This window comes from Harmonia axyridis, chromosome 1 (genome assembly GCF_914767665.1).
Source record: "Harmonia axyridis chromosome 1, icHarAxyr1.1, whole genome shotgun sequence".
Taxonomy (NCBI): Eukaryota; Metazoa; Arthropoda; class Insecta; order Coleoptera; family Coccinellidae; genus Harmonia; species Harmonia axyridis.
In genome coordinates this window covers 51,704,091-51,726,680 of record NC_059501.1, presented here as the reverse complement: position 1 = coordinate 51,726,680, position 22,590 = coordinate 51,704,091, and the positions used below count along the sequence as shown (strand labels likewise).

The 22,590-nt window shown below is 33.9% G+C and overlaps 1 protein-coding gene across 3 annotated transcripts in view; it reads left to right on the top strand.

The window, feature by feature from the left end:
- Positions 1-16,457, top strand: part of LOC123672630 (nephrin-like) — a 516,260-nt gene extending 499,803 nt beyond the window's left edge. For all 3 annotated transcript variants that reach the window (XM_045606814.1, XM_045606833.1, XM_045606823.1), the window contains 2 exons: positions 10,121-10,268; positions 16,038-16,457. In XM_045606814.1, the coding sequence (XP_045462770.1) occupies positions 10,121-10,268; positions 16,038-16,213 (324 nt within the window). In that variant the 3' untranslated portion in view covers positions 16,214-16,457. The remainder of the gene's footprint in view (positions 1-10,120; positions 10,269-16,037) is intronic.
- The last annotated feature ends 6,133 nt before the right edge of the window (positions 16,458-22,590 follow it).

Here is a 22,590-nt window from a genome sequence, read left to right as displayed (position 1 = left end):
TTGTTTAGTGATTGCAACAAAATGAACATAAGACAATTATATATTTTTGAGTGTATAGTGCATCAGATAAAAGGTAATAGTAATTACGTAGACCATAGCATCTCCACTAGATATCGATGTATGGAATCATTACGTGTTCCTTTTGTTTGCAAAAGTCATTTACAGCGTTGTTTGGAATATTTGGGACCAAAGTTTCTCAATGTTTTGCCTCCTGCTTTGAAAAATGTTGATTTAAAAAAAAATACAACAGACATAAATTGGCGGAATATATCAGGCAGAATTATCAAGAACTCTTGAAGGTATTTAAATAGGATGCGTATGTTTTTTATATTCGTTTATCGTTCTCTCCTTCCTGGATTGAGTGTGAGAGTGAGTATGTATGAGATGAATGATATGGTGGCTGGGTTATTTTTTTTTACAGTTGATGTGTTCGGTAATTGTGAAACTCTGTGCAACACACAAGCTTCAGCTTAAGGTGTACAGATTTCTAGAATTTACATTTAATTTGATTGTAACTTTCAGACCGAATAAAATTATTGTTATTGTTTTTATTGTAATTGTTATCTAATTCTTTCAAAATCCGATCCTCCTTTCATTTCTTTGGTGATTATATATTATTTTATCAGCTGAGATTTTGTGTTTTTAGTTCAACTTTTTTTCATTCTAAAAACCCTCAGCATATACTGAGTGTTGTAACATTTTTAGGCTCAATTTGAGCGAATTGTCGCCACAGATAGAATTAGATTAGATTTCGAGGTAAACAACTTTAATCCAAGGTTTCACAAAATGGTGTAAAGATCACTCTCTAATTTTGAATATTGATAAAACCGAGTGGGTTATTTTTGGTCTCAGATCTAGAGATGAAGTTTTCACTTCAGACCACGGTGGCGCCACTATCTCATCAAAATCTTCGATCAAGTTCCTCGGTTTGGTCGTAGACGAACAATTGAGGTGGTGCGATCATATCCATTTTTTGAGCACAAAGTTGAATAAGGCATACTATGCTATTAGTAGACTTAAAGGATCTCTACCTATGAAATCTTTAATAGATATATATTACGGCCTCTTTCACTCTCATTTGAATTATAATATTTTCTTATGGGGTAATTCGGTGAGTATGGAAAGAATTTCAATATCTCAGAAAAGAATTTTTGGTTTGAGCTCTCGTACCTCATGTAAAAGAGTTTTTGCTGATAGGCAGATAAAGACTGTGGCTTCATTATATATTAATAACTGTTTGATATATGTAAAGGAAAATAACAGATTACCAAATATTTCTGATAATCATCACCACAATACAAGAAATGTATCAAATCTGTTTGTTCCTGCTCACAGAACGTCCAAATATGAGCGTTCTCCTCATTTTCAGAGTATAAGTTTGTATAATCATCTTCCAGTTTCGTTAAGAGAGCTTGACGTGACTGTGTTCAGGACTAAACTGAGACAATTATTAGTGAATAAAGCTTATTAGGTTCCTTTCACACGGTGAGACGTACGGCTCTCGCTCATGAGCGAGAGCGTTTTTCGCCCATACATGCAATCCTTTCACACGGTGAGACGTACAGCTCTCGCTCATAAGCGAGATCCTTTTCCGGTTCTACATTCAATTTTAGTGAGATTTTATTATCGCGGTGTCACACATGTGTGCGGTTGGAGTAAAATTAAGAAAACAACTTGTTGTATTTTTGGATATCTTCGTATGGAATACATAAACAAGTGATTGAATGTTGAATATGAATCATTTCAAATCTTCATTCATTCAAAAATTCATTTATGGAAAAAACGAAGGGGACGAATAATGTTTATAGTTTCATAAAGAGATTAATATTCTGCGAAGAAAATATATATCTCCCTTTTGAAAAATATACCTACTCAGCCTTGATATAGGTAAAACTTCAAGTTCATATTGAATATCTGCATCCGATGTCCCCCTGAAAACTAAGAAACTTTCATTTGAATTTTTTTTTTAATAGACTCTTCGTACTGTTCGTAGAAAGTTATTCATATTATTATATTTATATCATTATAGGGAATCTTTCAGAATGGGACTCCATGTATATTATATATATATATATATATATATATATATATATATATATATATATTTTTTTTTTTTATTCTTTCCATGATTCCATGTTCATTTCATTGAATTCCTCCTAATTGGCTGGACGGATTTCGATGAAATTTTGTATGTATGTTCAAGTGGATTCGAGAATGGGTTTGGATCCAAGTTTTTTCATAATGTTTCTCTAATTAATTTTTTATTCAATTCGAATTTTTTCTGGCGAATCCACTTGAACACACAGTAATCAAAATCCGTCCAACCATACTTGTGGTACCTACTTACTCAAAATTATGCCTATTCAAGTTGTTTCAGAGCTATATAATTCATTATTTACTTGGTCAGTTCCGATGCTATGTATGATATTCATTCAAAAAATTCTATACAATAGGAAAATGTATTTAACGTGGTTGGAATAAATACAATTTCAACCTACCATATTTTCAACGTGACTCCTCTTTTCAAATATGAATTCATTTCTCAGAATCCCATTTTTCTTTTCAATTTAAATTAACGTGTCTCGACATATGGTACAATGTACTATTCCATTACAGGTAATAATTTTTATAAAATATTTACAAGTATTTACAGAAAAGGGAACGTTGTAGTAAAATAATATCAATCAAATATGATGGTACAATTGGCATGCTTTCAGAAATTTTAGTGTTACTGAGCTGAGGTTGTCCTTTAAATTTTTCAAATCATGAATTTTCCCTAAACTGATTCAACAGAAATTATAAGTTCCGTTTTTTCTCTAAGAAATTCTTTTGAAAATGAAGAATATACGGTGTTTCTATCACCTATTATTCTAGTGAAGGCGGAAGAGATTGGTTTGAAATCTTAAATGGCAACCCCTATGTTTTATCCAAGCCGGGTGCTAAATAAATTTTATTATTATTATTAATTCGTATGTATTGCATCCTATTGTTTCTGACTAAATTACATCTCATTCGGTACTTTGAATTTCTACATATGGCAAGGATGGATGAGGAAAGAATTGCCAGAATAGTAAGGGATCGAAATCCAGGAATACGTCGACCGCTGGGAAGACCTCCTAAACGGTGGAAGGACTCGTGGGCGTCAATCTCCCAAGATGCATAAATAATTGGGAAATACAAGCCACTGGCTTAAAATATGTAGAAGAAGAAGAATAAGGCCTTTTTATGGATCAAGCTTGAAATGCCGCCTCTAAATTTTGTCCGAGGCGAACTCCTACCCTGCCTACTGCCTAGCGACGGCCCTGTTTCCTATACAAGCGCTCTGGTCGAGATGTATGAGACGTGACGGCTCTCCCCATGAGCTGTGACAGCTCATGGCTCATCGTGTGAAAGCGCCGTTGTACTCTTTGCATTTCGATCCTTCGATGTGACTCTCGCCCATAAGCGAGAGCTGTACGTCTCACCGTGTGAAAGAAGCTCTCGCCCATGAGACGTGATGGCTTATAGCTCATCGTGTGAAAGCACCGTTGTAGCCTTTGCATTTCGATCTGTCGGGTCTGCCTCTCGCTCATGAGCGAGATACGTACAGCTCACCGTGTGAAAGGAACCTTATAGTGTGAATGAGTTTGTACCGGGAAGAATGCGACAAACGAATACCATAAATTAAGGTCATCATGGAGGACCCGTATCAAGATGTTTCAATCGCCTGAGTGCCTTCGTTGAGGATATACAGGGTGATGTTCATCTTATGAGTGAAATGTCACTGTTGAATAACTCTTTAACTAATCGAGCGAATAATTTCAAATTTTGTAGTTTTGTCACCCTTTCCAATCGCCTTCCTTCAATATTTCTGAATTCGAGTAAATCAGATCCGGACTAGGAAAATTTCAGACTTTTCCTATTTTCGTGAATATTGGATCACCCTGTACGTGAACATTATGATTTTTTCCCATTTTCGGAACCACAAAGAATCAATTCATTATAAAAATTCTGAATCTCTGCTTGGCACGGTCATACAGGGTGATCAATAAACATTCCCTTATGAGTGAAATTTTTTTAGTTCAATAACTCTTCAACAAATCCACCGAATAATTTCAATTTTTGAAGTTTTGTCGCCTTTTACTATCGCCTTCCTTCAATATTTCTTAAATCGAATAAATCAGATCCGGACTAACAAAATTTTAGACTTTTTCTATTTTCTTGAATATTGGATCACTCTCTACGTCAATATCATAATTTTTTTCGTTTTCGTAATCACAACGAATTAATTCATAATCAACATTCTAAAACTCAGCTTGCCACCGTCATACGGGGTGATCAATAAAAATTCCATCATGAAAGAAGTACAAGTACGAAATCTGTGAAACAACTATATCATATCAACGTGCTCAAAAATGCATTAAAATGGAGGAATATAATTTTGAACAATATCTGCTGAACTGAAAATATGTTATTTTTGATTAATTGTTTTCAAGATCAAATATTTTCAATTTATTTGCTGTTTTTGTTCTATTCTTCATCCAGCTTGTTGATTGAAAGTTTTCCTAAATAATTTGAGGAAAATTTAAGTGAGACATTCGTGAAGGGTGAAACAACTTCAATTTTAGAGATAATTCTACCGATAAATTCAAAATATCTTGAACTATGAAATTTCTTTAATGAAGAAATGTTTATGGATCACCCTGAATAATGGCGCCAAGCAGAGATTTGAAATTTTATTATGAATTAATTCTTTGTTATTACGAAAACGAAAAAAAATCATGAAATCATCATATTGGGTTATTCAATATTCAAGAAAATAAAAAAGTTCTTAAATTTTCCTAGTCCGGATCTGATTTACTCGATTTCAGAAATATTGAAGGAAGGCGATAGTAAAAGGCGACAAAACTTCAAAAATTGAAATTATTCGATGGATTTCTTAAAGAGTTATTGAACTAAAAAAATTTCACTCATAAGGAAATGTTTATTGATCACCCTGTATGACCGTGCCAAGCCGAGATTTAGAATTTTTATAATAAATTGATTCTTTGTGGTTCCGAAAACGGAAAAAAATCATAATATTCACTTACAGGGTGATCCAATATTCACGAAAATAGGAAAAGTCTGAAATTTTCCTAGTCCGGATCTGATTTACTCGAATTCAGAAATATTGAAGAAAGGCGATAGGAGAGGGTGACAAAACTTCAAAATTTTAAATTATTCGGTCGATTAGTTATTAGTTATTCAACAGTGAAATTTCACTCATAAGATGAACATCACCCTGTATATCCCAAACGAAGGCACTCAGGCGATTGAAACCTTTTGATACGGGTCCTCCTTGATGACTTTAATTAATGGTATTCGTTTGTCGCATTCTTCCCGGGACACCCTGTATAAGCCAAACCGTGCTACGGTAGACTCGCCATGCTCCGCTTAGAAAATAGAAGGTGTATTAGATCACTGAGTGCAAAAGTGATTATTCCATCAGTGAAATCGGTATGAAACAGAGAGAGAAGGCACACCTTCAAAAATGGCTCGAGAAAGTCTCGCCAAAAGTTAAATTACATTTAATTATCTTATTATAACTGTAAATCCAGGTAAATTCAACTCAAACGAAAAATTGAAGGATTTATTGTACTAGCAGTTATAGTTTCATTACTTGTAAACCGTTTATATTCAATTCAATTTCGAATTATTTCCCTTCGATAGAGATAATTTGGTATCATTACGTTATAATTGAATAAAAATATTGAAAATTTTTGAGATTAACTCAATTTGATGTTCATCCAAGTGTACTCAGAAATTTTATAAGATTGTCTTTAATAATTGAGTGAAGTTGACCTCTCTATCAACTCCGATAACTTCAGGCTACTCGTTCAGATGCTCAAAAACCGATTCTAATTAAAGCAAGAATCATATTTGCCGGAGGAAACCGAAGGAAACCCCGGGACACTGGTCGCTTCAGCTGGGATAACTAAGTTATAATAATTGAAGTTGTTATTACCTTATCATCGGTCTCCATTTCTCATGCAGTGCGAATAAGGTAGAAACGAACGTTTCCTGTTAACGTTCGTTTCTACCTTATTCGGTGAAAATGAAAAATACAGAGGGTATCTAATATTTCCGGTATCATTACATACTATCAAATTCGAAACAGTAACATCAAGAAAGATATTTCCAAATTATACATATACTCGTCAAAGATCAACCCATTGTATCATTTCACATTTTAAGTGAGGACAAATCCTGATTTTAGATCAGAAAACTATACTACTTCATTCCATTGTTATACACATGGTGTTGGATACATCGCTTTCTCGGAAAAAGCGATGTATACAAGATGATTCATCGCGATGGCCTATTAGACGTTTATGGAAAACTAATCATGAGTTGTTGCTGAAAATTTGCATGTTTGGGTTTGAGACAATGATCTTTCCCCCTAATACATTTTCAGATTTCTACAACTTCCAATTAAACAGACTAAGACTTCCTTATTTCAAATGACACACACAATATATCATTGCATCATAGCATAGCTGTTTTGAGACAGTTTCAGGAATATGGTAAAAACAAAAAATATTGGTAAAACCTCGAAGATTAATGAGTTAATGAGATTCTTATGAGAAAAATGGTGACGACGGGGACTCACATTTTTTTTGGAATATTGAAAAAACATTTTTCGTTTTCGATTTTGCAAATACGTAGTATTATAAAACTGTTTGCAGATTGGATCAAAAATGTACAGGGTGTTTATAAGAATATCATGAAATAGAACAACTCAAATTCATCAAAACTGAGGATTTTCAAATTAGAACCTATATTTTTAATTAGAAAGCTATCTAATGATGAAATGATATACTGGGCGTGCCATTCGAAGTAAGGATGTAGTTTTCTGTTTTCGGTATAACCGGAAGTTGTAGAGATCTGGAAATATTTTAGGGAGAAAGATCATTGTCTCAAACTCCAACATGCAAATTTTCATCACAAACTCATGATTTGTTTTCCATAAACATCTAATAGGCCATCGCCGTGAATCATTCTGTATACTGTTAAAAGTTAAACTACATTTTGAGCTGCAAAACTCCCGGGAACGATTGGTTTATTATTATTATTATTATCATAAGAGATTAATATCATTAACTGAAGAATATGACGCCGATAATATTAACTGACATGTTAATATTGAAGTTTTTGATTGATGCCTTCAAAGAATAGAGATCTGAAAACAATTTTTTTTTTGTTCAAATGTGATTTATTTATTTATATAAACAGGAATACATACAGGTGATGACCACCCAACACAGTATCCACTATTTGGAAACTCAAAGTGTGTTTAATTGCTTAATTAACGTAATTGCAAAATAAAAATATATAGATACACATATATAATGAAACAGTATGAATAAAAAAAGGAAAATCCAAAATATAGTGAGACAATAATAACAAAAGAACAATGATACATATTGAAACAGCAATGAAAATGATCACAAAAAAAAAAATCTCACTGACACAAATACATCTTTTTGAGTCTCTGCTTGATTGAATTTTGACTTATATGGAACAAATCTATATCACCCAAATAGTTACAGCATCGCATCATCCTGCAGAGAGGTGAATTCTTCGCGCTATTAGTGTTGCGAAAGGGAATATGGAACAAATCGCTATTTCTGAGGGGACGGCACGGAACATGGAGAGTTATGGAGGAAAAGAGGTCAGGGGAATTATAGATATTATTAAGGAGCTTATATAAGAAAAGGACATCACTGATTTTTCTTCTATTTTCTAGGGAAATGAAACCAAATTCAATCAAACGAAGATTATAGTTTTCGGGATTTCTAGGTGTTAAACGAAAATTGTACTTGAAAGAAATAAACTTTAAGAATCTATTCTGAATTCTCTCGAGTCTGGCAATTTATAGTGCATATTTTGGATTCCAAACTACAGATGCAAAGTTGAGCTTACGAAAACATAGGAGTTATATAAAATGGTGACGGTTTTCAAATTTATAAAGTGTCTACTGTTTCTTGTAACAAAGCCCAAAATTTTACAACAGAAACTTGCCAGTTGATCGATATGAAGGTCAAAAATCAGCTTAGAGTCAAAAACTACCCCCAAATCTTTTATGTTATCTACCCTAGACAAGACAGTATCTTCAAGATTATAAGGGTAGATAATTTTATTGATATTTCGCGTGAATGTGATTATCCGGCATTTATCTGAATTCACATATAATTGATTTTCACCACTGAAAGTACAAAGGGCATTCAATTCAGACTGCAAAACTAGGCAATCCTGTTCGGAGCTTATATACTTTTCATTATCTTTAAATCATCCGCGAAGACGAGGAATTTACATTTGGTAAAACATTTAGCAATATTATTGATATATACAAGAAACAATAATGGCCCTAAGTGGGAGCCTTGAGGTACACCAGAATATGCCTCAAAGAGATTCGAAGAGTAGCCCTCCACTGAAACGAACTGGAACCTATGACAAGTATGACACAAACCATCCAAGCATATTGCCACCCACACCAACCTCAGCAAGGCTAGAGATATGAACATTGATATATGTTTTATCAAAAGCCCCGCTGAAGTCACTGCAGACAACATCAACCTGAACACGTCGGTCAAGTCCAGTCTGCAGAAATTCTATGAATGTTATTAAATTAGTTTCGATTGAACGCCCTTTCATGAAGCCGTGCTGTTCCGCAATAATTTTCGATGCAACTAGACCTGAAAGGTAAGGATAAACTAATGACTCAAACACTTTTTCGAAAATGGATAATTTGCTTATGGGTCTATAATTACTAATTGAACTTCTATCTCCTGTTTTGAAAATTGGGGTAATGGATGCAGTCTTCCATCTTGTCGGAAAATAGGCTGTCTTCAGAGATTTATTATATAATCAAGCCTAACATTTCAACGACCGATCGAGAACTATTGACTCACCCGGTGTAGGTATATCACAAAACCATATGTAGGAGTGGAACTGATGAATGAATAAAAAAACGTTCAAAAGATCCATACTTCACGTCAGTGCAATTCCCATTATCAATAAGATATTTATGATATGAAGGTAACATAACAATACATACCTATATAGGGAGGCAGCTCGTAGTCGTGAGGCAATTCTCCAAGTTGACATAAAGATTACTCGGATTGGCCCTAATTCTTATACTTATGACATATTTCAGGAACTCATAATTCTGATAAAGAACCAATAACAGTCAGTCATAATAAACTATATCTCATGAATTATATTGAAAGTAGTGTAGAAAACTTCTGACACCAAGTCAGTGTCCATAATTTTTTTAATAGGAAAATTGAGAAGTGATTTGACTCCATATGACCTATAATAATAATATTGTTTTCTACAATTATTTCCAAATCATCGGTAGTTCTTGTAAGCCACTTTTTTCGAAAAATTCCATGATTAAAATTGTTCAAACTAAAAATCATGACTTGAAAACCATTCGAGATAATTATACGAATTATTTTTTATTCCCGAAAATTTTTCAATTCTTCTGGCATATTTACGGATCACTCTACAGCTGTGTCCGGAAGACACTGCAATTTTTTAAAAATGATCTTTAAACATGTCAATAAGTCCACATTCTCCAATGACATGCTCTGATTTTTTTGCTTATCAGATAGCCCAGTATGTAGTCTTCATTTTTGGTCTAGACATGTTGTGCCTAAAATGAATAATTTTGAAAATACTTCTTCCTCATTTCATGTTTTGTGTCAAAGTGATAATATTACTCAACACTACTCAATGCATTTAAATATAACATAATCATTTCAAGCCTCATGTAGAATGTCATGTTAATCTTGTAATCAGAACCAAAAAAAACAAGAAGAATATCTACAAAGTATTACCCAACTTTCCCGTTACCTCAAAACCGATAGATATGCGATTCTGAGTGATGACATGAAATAATAATTTCAAGGTGCCCCTGCGATATTTCAAGCTGATCACATCATCAAAAGCATAGAAAATGAATAAAATAGGAATCAGATTTCCAGTAATCCACACGGCAACAGTGGATTTCAGGGAAATAAAATCATTGCAGTTCATGAAACTCAATACATTTTAATAATCTCCAAATTAACTTTTAATAATGCAAGAAATTTTTCAGGTTGAAAGTCCAGTCAGAGACAGAAGCACTCAACGAAACCCTAAACAGCACTGCGTAGAAGAGTTACCTCTAGACCCTCGTGTACCCCCCTTGTATACCGATGCCATGACTGATGATAATAATCCAGATCTCATTCCTCCTACAAACGGTGAGTATCAAAGTATCAAACCATGAAATATGGGAACATATCAGTGTCAAGTTTTTTTTACCACCAAATGTTCAGTTCACAAACTAAAATCGGTTGGTCTAGTAAGGGTGTCGCCAATCTATTTCTATTTGATTTTAGGATTCTAGTCATCTCGATATTGCTACGAAGTCTTTTGCGTTATCCCACAACAGGTAGTTGTATTTTTTCTGTTTCACCACGTGGAATGAGCGATATGCCATAAAAAAACCATCTGGTACCAATTTGCGTTCTCTCAACATCAATCGAACTGTAGTTTTTCTATTGAATTCAACATGTACTTCTATAAAAAAAAATACCTTAATTTATTCTCCTCCTCCCTCCGTCTTAGGTTGTGCTGAACATATTCGGTGCGGTGGCTAAATCTACAGAATTCTCCATTTCTTTCATTTCCTTCTCGATAGAAATAACAGTCAACAGTCTTCTCTCAGTGACACTTTCCGGACTGCTTACAAGAGTTTTGAGCCCCATTCCATAAAAAATACTATCGAACATGTTACGGACAATTCTCCAATCGAATTGATCCAAACCACCACCTAACTTTGAGTAGAGCCAATCTATTGACATAGTGCTCCTTTTGCCTTTCCTTGATGTTGCTGTCTGACAGACAACACTACCAAACTTCTTCCTGAAGACGACGGCTATTCCTCTGGATATATGCAGATCTTGTGTTACACAGTGGATTAGTGAATCTCGCTGCTTCTCGGCGGTATCCCTAAATCTTGTTTTGCAAGTTCCACCATCATTCGACAAGAAGGTATCAAAACGTATATCATTGCATACCGTACAAGCTGCTCGTCTTCTCACGTCACCAGATGGTTCACATGCACTACCCTCCTTTTACCTCTGGGAAGATACTGGTTACGCTAAGCAATATCGGTCAATTTCTTTATCACCTCATAAAGGACTTCTCAATCTCTTTCGATGGGGTTGTAGAATCATACCAAATTACCAATTTTAAAATCTCTCTCGGATGTCGTAACGGGTCTTCATGAGATCACTCGTTATCTGTAGATTCTCGCTGACTCGCAACATCTTATATGCTATCAATTAGTTTTATAAATTTTATGCAGTCTTTGCTTCAGACAGGTTTTTAGCAGTCTCCAACTTGCCGAACACTTCCAGTTTCATACATCTCCTTTCCCATAAATCATTCTTTTTTCACTTATCATTCTGCGTACCTTAGTTTTTGATTCTTTGTTACTACTTTTGTCATCTGAGTTCTTAGAGCTTAAACATTTGTGGTCATGGTTTCGCTCTTCCCCTGATAACCCAGTGCTTCCTCTGCAGCGGAATGTATACATGTTTTTATGTATTCGTACTGATCTTCTATATTGACGAATTTTCTCTGCTGTAATTTTTGATCCAATTTGGTGTTATATAAGATTCTTGTGCTATCATCTGCCAAACTTTTTAGGTTGAATCTTTCTGGTTTCATCCAAGAAGTAATTTTTCCTTTCACCAGATAATGATCGCTTCCGCAAGAATCACCTCTTACAATCTCGATTTTCGTCTGGTTACTATATGTATAGTTAATAATAATTTTCAGACTTGGAGTTGTTTGCATCCATGTATATTTATGGATATCTTTTTGTTGAAAAAAACCGTTTGAAATTGTCAACTGATTTTGTTCGCATATATCTTAGACGTCTTCCTTTGTCGTTAGTAACTTCTTCTCCATGTCTTTCCTAAACATCATCTTCCTTACTCCCCAATCTACCATTCAGATCTCCCATATGTATTATCTATCTAGACGTTCCTATTCTTTCTATTTCTTCGTTAACTGCATAGACCACCAATATAGTCACATTATTTCCCAATATTTTCAGGTTCAACTTTATGATTCGTTCATTTATCGGTTCCCATGTGGTGATTTATTTTCTCATCTTCCTGTGGATAACGATGAAGACCCCTTGCTGTGTCCTCCTTTCTTAGGGTACTCCGCTAATAAAGTGATCATAATTTCCCCAATTTTCGGAACCCTGTCGTTTTTTCTTGGGCTCTGTCAAAACAGCAATGTTCACTTTAAGATCCTTCAGCTCATTATTGACTTCGTTCATTTTTCGGGAAAGACCCTGTATATTCCATGTACCGCCAATCGTCATCCTTCTCTGCTTATTTCGTCACCATGTGTTATGTATCCTGTTCCGAGGCTTCTGATTAGGTTTTTAGCAGATTTATTTTTTTTACTAGGGCAGGGAGCTGGCCTGCCGCTATAACCCTCCTCCTTTGTCCGGGCTGAGAACCAGCTAGGGCTATGAAGCTACTCAATCCACCCAGCAGTCATTCCAGGCAGAGTTTACCTCACATCTATCATTGACTAAACTTAGGTTATATCTTCTGCTTGTTCCTCTTTTTATAGACTTTCAGCCTGTTTTTTCTAACCTAGTCAATTTCATTGGATGTTGATATCCACGACTCTCTTCATCTTTTAGGTGGTCTAACCAATGGTCTCTTGGTTTCCGGGATGCCATATCTCGCGATTCTTGCCACCCTATTACAGGACATTCTTTCTACGTGCTCGTTCCATGCTCTTCTTCCCATTCGTCTCCATCTCACGCTTACTTTCCGTTCTTCGCGTATCTTTAGGTTACGTTCTACAATCTCTCAACGTGTAGCCCGATACTCTTCTGAGGATTTTCATTTCCACACTTTATAGGATTGATTTCGTTCTACTATCATCAGCTCTCGTATCTATTGTTTATGTCATGATTGGTCTAATACCGAATTTGTATACTCTCACCTTTGCTGCCATGCTCATATGGTTGTTGTTCTCCGCCTGGTGTAGTTAGTGGGTGGATTGAGTAGCTCACTAACTATTACTGCCGGTACCAAGCCCGGATAAAGGAGGAGGATTTCAGATGAGGGTAGCAGCCTGTCTGATAAAAAAAGAATTAATAGATCACAGTTCCAACACTCAGCCTCGGACAAGGTTAAATCATAGAACTTAAAGTAGGGTACAAAGGATGCAACAGTACATGCATTTTTCAAGTCTATTCTCCTTGTGCGTGCATTCTTCAACTCGAGATCTTGGATGTAATAAAAATATAATATAAATATATAAATTATGTACCAAATTCAAAACATTTAACTCACTCGATGATATAAACCGTGACCATATTAACGTTTTCTTTGCCATATTACTATAAACAATTTTGGAAGTTCTATTTTTCCAAGATTCAACCCAATATATTTCCCTCCCTTATAATTTTTTTTCTTGGTGAAATATATAATTTTGTTCCTTGTTCTCTTCTTCGGAGCCCCTTCTTCTCCTGCCTTATGCAAACCGTTTTTTGCACCAGCAAATCAATACTTCCCCTCATTTATCAACCTCATCAACAAATCTGCTCGTGTTTCTGATTAATGGCGCAGAAAAATCGGCAATAGGATTTCTACGAATTGAATGGTAAAGTTTATCCCCGGAGCACCTATCGCTTCCCAACTACCTTCAATCAACCCCTGCGAAGTTCTGGTGACGATTAGATGTTCATCCGTCAGGGGTTGAACAATAAACACTGTTGGATCGTGAGAAGAATAATAATAATATCATTTCGTATGCTGCTGAAAGAAACTCAAAGGCTATTATTTGTATGGCTCTTATTTTTATTTTCTTGGAGATTCAAGTTTTAGCGGGAGAGGAACTTGTCAATAAGTACGAAAAAGAAATTCAAATTAATGGTAACCGATCCGATGCTATAATTGACCATTGACCATTTCCAATATATTTAATTTAGAGCTATAGAACTTTAAATTGCAATAAAACAACGATCGATTATTCGATTGACATGAATTTTATTTTTCCGCAAGATAATCTTGTGGCATTATCTACATTTTAAATATGATTTCTGGCATATGACCGCCACGGCTGGTTCGGATGTTGTCCAATCTGGACGTCCAATTTTCGATGACTTTTTCCAACATTTGTGGCCGTATATCGGCAATAACACGGCGAATGTTGTCTTCCAAATGGTCAAGGGTTTGTGGCTTATCCGCATAGACCAATGACTTTACATAGCCCCACAGAAAGTAGTCTAGCGGTGTTAAATCACAAGATATCATAGTTGTTCAATTCAGGAATGAAAAAGTTAGTAACCATGGCTCTATACCGATCACTATTGACTGTAACGTTATGGCCATCATCGTTTTTGAAGAAGTACGGACCAATGATTCCACCAGCCCATAAAGCGCACCAAACAGTAAGTTTTTCTGGATGTAACGGTGTTTCGACATACACTTGAGGATTATCTTCACTCCAAATGCGGCAGTTTTGTTGTTTGACGTAGCCATTCAACCAGAAGTGCGCTTCATCGCTAAACAAAATAAAATGGACGTAGTGCGCGATACGTATTCCGCACACAACCATTATTTTCGAAATAAAATTGCACTATTTGCAAGCGGTGTTCAGGCGTGAGTCTATTCATGAGGAATTGCCAAACCAAACTGAGAATAAATCACTTGACATTTTTCAAATCGATCGCCATCTTGAACAGTAATGCCAACTTAAAGTTATATACCTCGAAAAAACACCCGTTACAAAACAAGGGGACTCAACTTTTTTCTTGTGTGATATAAAAAATATAATCTTGTGATTCAATATTTTTCTCCAAACTATTATTTTGGGAAACTATTCCTTTGGTTATTTTGGTGGATTTATTGTGTCGAATCATCAACAATTGACTTTCAAATGTGGTAGTGGAGTATAGCTTACGAAGAATAAGATATTTCTACTAAAAAACCATTGTACAAATAAGAGGTCACACTAATAATCAGGAAATTAGGGACCAATACAATAAACAATGGATACTGTAATAGTCGATATTTATTCAAGCAACAAGCATAAAGTGAATGTTTATTGCTCGCGAGTGGAACAGTTCGTCGAGTGTAATTACCGTACAATTTTTGCAAGAATTAAAGTTAATATTTACAGGCGTTTCTGCTAAAATCAAAAAGTGCTCCATCCACTTATTGAAAAGGAAAGATTGAATAATTGACACTTATGATGATATAATAATTGTAAAAAAGAAAAATGAATAATTCTATTGATATTGATCATATTTGGCATCAATTGATGCCAAATTCCCTTAGAATTGTCAACCAGAAAATCGAAAAAAAAATTAGACAATATTTCTATAACAGAGAGGATCAGTTGATCAACTAAATTTGTATCTAGTTAGCTACAAATTCTAGTTCAATTAGCAATTAAAATAAGTTCCATCAAATCTACAATAATCAAATGTAAATTTAAATAAATTCAACATTTGAAATAAATTAAATAAAATCAATAAATTAACGTTCACAACAGGCTAAATCTTAAAACATTGATAGTCAATAATCGAGTATAAAACAAACATTACATACATGACAATTGGCTAATCCAAAACTCACTCAGAGTGTAGAAGACTTTTTTGTACAAAATTTTTCTTATTTCATGTTTCAACTTATTTTTCTTCATAACTTTGAAAGCTTCAGAGATCTTATTATATACTTGCATGGCAACATGGTTTATGCTTAGTTGAGTCGTCGCGACCCTATGATATCAAACTATCAAGGAATTCAAACTCCATTTGAATTCCTTGAATTTTTTCATAAATAATTGATACAATATGGGATGATATTACATTTTTTGCAAATAAAAGTCAATATATCAGTAAAAACGAACATGGTTTTTTCCACGCCGCACATGCAATCTTTGTCTACGCCAAAATTTTTCTTATGTCTTTTTTATTTTTACAGAGAGCCTACTGGACTCATCATTAACCCCCTTCATAATATCAGCCAGACCCTCAAGCAAACGGAACTGTGCCACCCAAATGCCAATGAAGCCGTATCACGTTACATGGGCTCCAATTTTGCAGTCTCGTAACTGTTCCACGCAAACTCCTCCTCCTCATAAAGAAAGCTCAGTCTAGTCTTAATAATTAAAATTCAATCAGAAGTCTCGGTATCGGGACCAATACCACCTGTGATACTTGTGAATATCTCATATTTTTAAGCATTAACTTTATCAAAAACTATAGTGTTATATTAAAAATGTTATAAATTTGTTTTATTCTGTTCGATCGATAAGATATCATTCATGTGGAAATGATTTGTTATGATAAGAGTATTGTTTGAAAGGTACGAACTAATGAAATTAAATGTTTTCCAAGTGTTCTATCCTTTTTCATTCCATCGCATAGAGAAAATTCTTTTTGCACCCAGATATTAACACAAAATCAGAAGATAGTAAACATTATTTTTTCATTCAATGACAGAACTTTCATTTTTTCTATGTTAAATTTTATAGTTATTATAGGTATTATTTATTGCTTTCTGTATCAACCTAAGCTCATTTCTATTTTGTTCAAAGACAGGTTGGACTTTTAGTAAATAGGACTCTCAATTATTCATTATTTATTTCTTCACTATAAACCTTGCTCTTCATATATTCTTCCATATAAGGATTAATCGACCGAAGTCAAGAATCTAGTATGCAAAGCTACAGGAACTCTCTGCTTCTGCCTTGGCTCTTTCTTATTTTGTTGAAATTTATAAAATGACTCGTTAAGTAGGTACTTCCTTTCGACAAAAGTTGGATTATTGTAATATTCCTAACTTCTACTGATCATTCAATCGTTCTAGCAACACCTCACATTATTTTTGTCCCTCCTCCTCTAGGGAATTCTTGACAGATCACAAGAATGGCACGTGGTGGTGTTCCATATTCAGTTGTTTAGTTTTTCTGTTATATTGTCTATTATTTATTCATTTCAACTTTACGAAGGGTTGAAGTTCATCTTCTGCATTCTTCTTTTTTGGTGGACCAGTTTGATTTTCTGTTAACCTCATTGAATCGTTGATCTCCATGGTATACAAACGTTGGAAAGGTCTTAGGAGCTCGCCAGTTTTTGTTTTCACTTTCGCTACTGTCGAAACTCCATCTCTTCTGGGGTATACTTCTAAAACTCTTCCAATTTTCAAGTCTGTCCGTTTCACATTTTCTTCACCAATCAGAACTACGTCGCCTACTTTCAATAAGGAAATGGCTCTTAGTAGATTAAGAATCCAATACGAAAAGATTGATGTATTTGGATAAATTTGATGATTATTCTAGGGTATTTGATGAATAGAAGGAGTAAGAAATTATTGAAATAGTGACAGACGAGATAATTCCATTTATTATTCGCCACATCATGCTGTCATTAAAGAATCAAGGGCAACTACTAAAATTCGCCCAGTATTCAATGCATCAGCTCTAGAGGCAAAAAATGTCAATTCTTTAAATAATTAATTGTTTGGAAAGAGTTCAAATTTTCTAGAATTAATCCCAGCATTATGAATAAAATAGAATAAGTATTATTATATTATCATTATAAATAAAATAGAAAAGGCGTCCTTACATATAAGCATTCGACCAGAAGATAGAAATTATTAAGATTGATTCTCTTTCAACCGAATCATTTATTTCAGCACTCAGAAGTTTTTCAGCTCGTCGAGGAAGAGTTTCCACTATTTACTCAGACAATGGTGGTAATTTTGTTGGAGCATTTAATCTATTGCAAAAAATCGACTGGGACAGGGTATTAACATATGCCTCAGTGCATATACTGAAATGGATCTTCAATGCACCAACTGCTGCCTGGTGGGGAGGATGGTGGGAAAGTATGCTTTGCATTATCAAAGATTGACTAAGGAAGAATTTAGGAAAAGCATTGGTTAACTCTGAAGAATTGCTTGCCCTTTTATGTGACTCTGAAGCTGTTATAAATAGTAGACCCTCAACCTATTCGTCCGATGATCAAAATTATTTGAGCCCTTTAACTCCTTCAATGTTTATTAATGACGTTACCAACAGTTACATACCTGAATTTGTTGAAATAGACAGGAGTAGTTTGATCAAACTTCGGGGAGGATTGAGAACACGCTTTAAAATGGAATATTTTGCAGAACTGGTCAACAATGGTCGACGTAAACCACGTGAATTGAAAGTAAGCGACGTAGTTCTGATTGGTGAAGAAAATGTGAAACGGAAAGACTGAAAAATTTAAAGAGTTTTGGAAGTATACCCCGGAAGAGATGGAGTTTCGAGAGCAGCGAAAGTGGAAACATGTGGCATACTTGTGAGTGCTCGAAATTAAAAATTAAAAAACAGGTATAAACAATGAAATTTTTTAAGATCTCTATTTACAATATCATTAACTATTGTATGAAGAATTAAGAAAAAAATATTATTAATATTTATTTTTTTTTTTAATATAATTTTCATGGGTCGAAAGTACCCAAATTTGAGATTTTTCGAACCTTTAAAAATTCATATCTTTAAAAATATTAACTTTATCGTAAAAAGTCAAGGGGCTTATATTCAATACAGAATATAAAAAAAATATGTCCGGTTGAAAAATAAAAATTCCTTGCAATTGTTTAAACAATTTCGGTTCAAACAATATGGCCCGGGGTTGCCCCATGGCAACATGCATTTATATTATCAGTAGGACAATTTGAAGAGGATCACATAAAAAAATTGAGGTGGAATAGTTTTCGGTACTCATGCGCCGATTCCTGCTGGACTACTTCGTTTATACATATACATTAAAAATATATCAGTAGAAATCTTGTTTTTTCACATGAATATATAGATATAATCAATAGAAATCTTGTTTGTTGAATTAATACTGTTGTTTCGACAATTAAACACGCTGCATTGATTCACCATTTTGAATAAATCAATAAGTAATTGAAATCTTGGAAATTCAAAATTAACAAACGAATGTTTACTTGGTAACATAACCATAGAGTCAGTACATACTTGTTCTATGAACATAACAAGGTAAAATGAGTAAATAACTTGACACTTATGGTTAGGTTCACGTGCAAATCGACGATTTACATGATATGGTTCAATTCATAGATAAGTAGATATTCAATTTCTCTAAGCTGCGCTAGGAGGAATGCGCGTGTCCGACAAATGGACAAAAAATCCTCGAAGTATTACTACTAGTTCCTATACAATTAGCGCGTTCGGCAATAGCATCCGAGAGCGGACAGATTTTTTAGTCACGTGACCACAGATTTTACAAATAATCAAGATTTATCTGAAATAAACGAACGGTACAGAGTATCAGCTGTTATGTCAGTTCTTTGATATTTGCATGTGGCGCCCTTCGTGGCGAAATGGAATGAAATCATTGGTAAAACATAATAAATAAATAAATAATTATAATATACGCTTTTACTGTCTTGCCTGCTGAAAAGGTGTTAGAAATTAAATTTTTTTTAACTATACTAAGAAGTTTTGAATTGATTTTGTCTTCAATATTGAAAAGGAATTCTGAAGGTATGGACTTTATTATTATTAATTATTTACTGCAAGAAATTCACAAATTCAGTGCTATGTAGTTGGTTGACACAATATTCATATTATAATAAGAATAAGTAGCTTTTTTTAACATTTCTGGTTCCTACGAAAGGCGATATCCTGTAATGTTCAAAGAAAATCGTGAGAACCAAAAGGGACAGAAGTGGATTATTAGTATGTGAAGAGTTTGGTAAGAATATTCGAGAAATGTTAGCAAATGTCTTTCATCTAAAACTTATTATAGTGCTAATCATTCTTTGAGAGAAATGGCAAGTATTCCATAAAATATGCAGTGCTCATTTTGTATGAAACGTGAGGAATAATAATCCTGAAAGAACTTCATTTAAGGCCGCACCTACATTAGGTCCGCATTTCTCCCGATCCGATCCGATCCGACGTTGTCCGATGATCGGACGACGTCGGAAGAAAAACAAACACCTTTATCTTAATGTTAGTGCCTACAATTGAAACGAATTCTCGATTCCCGACGACTCACGACACTATCCGACACAATTCGTTTCAATTGTAGGCATTAACATTAAGATAAAGGTGTTTGTTTTTCTTCCGACGTCGTCCGACCATCGGACAACGTCGGATCGGATTGGATCGGGAGAAATGCGGACCTAATGTAGGTGCGGCCTAACCCAAAGATTTGTACAGGTTAGTTCAATTCAAATTATGTTACTATTCTCATTCTACTTATTTCAGAAGTATGAAAAAATGGATAATTCCACTACAAGAATGAAAAAATATAAAATAAAAATAGCCTGATCTAGTAGAAAGTATATACCCAAGGATTAATCACTTCTTCAATCTCCATTTGTTATATGGAGACAAAAATGTTTCAATGGAAGTTTAAGAAGGAAAAAAGGAATTCTCATGTCAAACTGATCCAAGTGACCTGGAAGATGATATCTTTTTATTTTCTTCAGTAATTTCATAGACCATGGTGCCTAGGGAATGTGTGATTTTAAAATTACTGCCATAGGATATAAAACAGTGATATGTAAAATCAATGCAGTATTTGATAATTATATAATAATGATAATTTATTTTCATACAAGAAATTCATAAAAACATATAAATTTTGCCATAAAAATTTTACATGACTTGTCAATCAAAAAATTTTAAACTATAAATGAATATATTAATAGTCATTGTAATGAAAACATAAATATGTATGTTGGTACTAATTATCAAATAATATTGAGAAAAAAAAATGATTCCTAAATAAATTTCCTGATTCAAGAAATCGCTCAACCTGTACATTGTATGATCCAATAGCAAATCCTTCACTTTCTTACTGAAAACAACTGGACTCAAATCTTAGCAATAATCTGGAAGTTCAGAGACTCAGAGAAGTTAGGAGTCGCAATTTTTCAAATTCATAATTGCCATACTTAATCGGACTCTAGCATAATGTTTATTTATTCTTTCAAATTAGCTCTCCTTTTTCTCTTCTCAAATATTGGCAATGGTGCTCAGTATTTACAGCAGAAATAGTTTGATCTGAAATTATAAACAATTATAAAAATTATGTCTATAACTTACTAGAAACTTACCAATGAATGGACATTTGATTTTCAATAATTGAACTGACTTCAAGTCCTTTTCCCAAATATGGTATTTTTTTCTCTGAAACTTCTGTATGATAATAAACTAATAAGCTTACACGAATATAGATATAGTACCTTGAAAACACTGATTAGGCTTTATATTCCCAATTAATTCCATGCTGGGTATATTTATTGCTGAATAGGACATTTATAAAATACTTCTGGGACTTGCTGATGTCCCAGTCGGTACCCTTGAAGGAATAAATTTCTTCTGCTTCTTCCAACTTTCTTACATAATTTCGATATTATAAGGTGGTAAATTCACTGAAGTTTGTCTCATTAATTTAGAAGTAATGAAACCAGTCCTCTTCATATGTTGTAAACATGGCCAGATTTTTAAAAAGCTTGGCCTTTTTCTTCATATCTATAGTTTGAATGTCCATCGCTCCTGAATAAACTGCACAAGCACAATACTTTATATAATTACACGAAAAAAATTACTTGTCCCCAAAGTCTTACTAATGATTTTGCCCAAAGTCACCACCAGATATCTCATTCCAAAAATATGCACACCGCCTATTCATTTGTTATCTGCATACCACACCCATAATTTTATTTAAAATCCAATGATCGAAGTATAACAAGGTAGGTATTGAAATTTTTCAATACAAACAAAAATAAAACAATAAAACAAAAATAATTTTTATAAATAAACAAACATTAAAGACAGATAAAATCATTGAAATAAATAATAATAATAATAATATATTTTTCAATATTGAAAAACAAAATCAACTCAAAACTTCTTAGTATAGTTAAAAAAAGCATAAATTTCTAACGCCTCTTCAGCAGGCAAGACAGTAAAAGTGTATATTATGAATATTGATAATGTTTTACTAATGATTTCAACTTATTTAGCCACGAAGGGCGCCACATGCATACATCAGAGAACTGACATAACAGATGATGCTTAGGATGCTCTGTACCTTAGAATATAGATAGCCGATCCTGCCATTCATTGTTGAATAAATCGTGGAATCCGATTTTCGAGAAATTTTCAGAAATTATTTTATATGAGAAAATGCAATAGCAAAAAAATTTTTCTGCGAATTCCGACTGCCCTTCACCTCTTAAGAAATGTGAAATAATAATTTGAGTGTAAAATTGAAATTCGTACAGTGAAAAAGATTTTATCCGTATTTATGTTTAATGTTTTATCAGAAATCTTTTTTTCCTAACTACACAATGGCTAAAACATAAAACTGAGAAAAACATTGACCTTTTCTAATTACGAAACAATTTTCATAAATAAATCACACTCTAAACTATTTTCGAGCATCAATTGATTATTTCGAAATAAATCAAAATATGTTACGCCACTGCCATAGACGCCGGT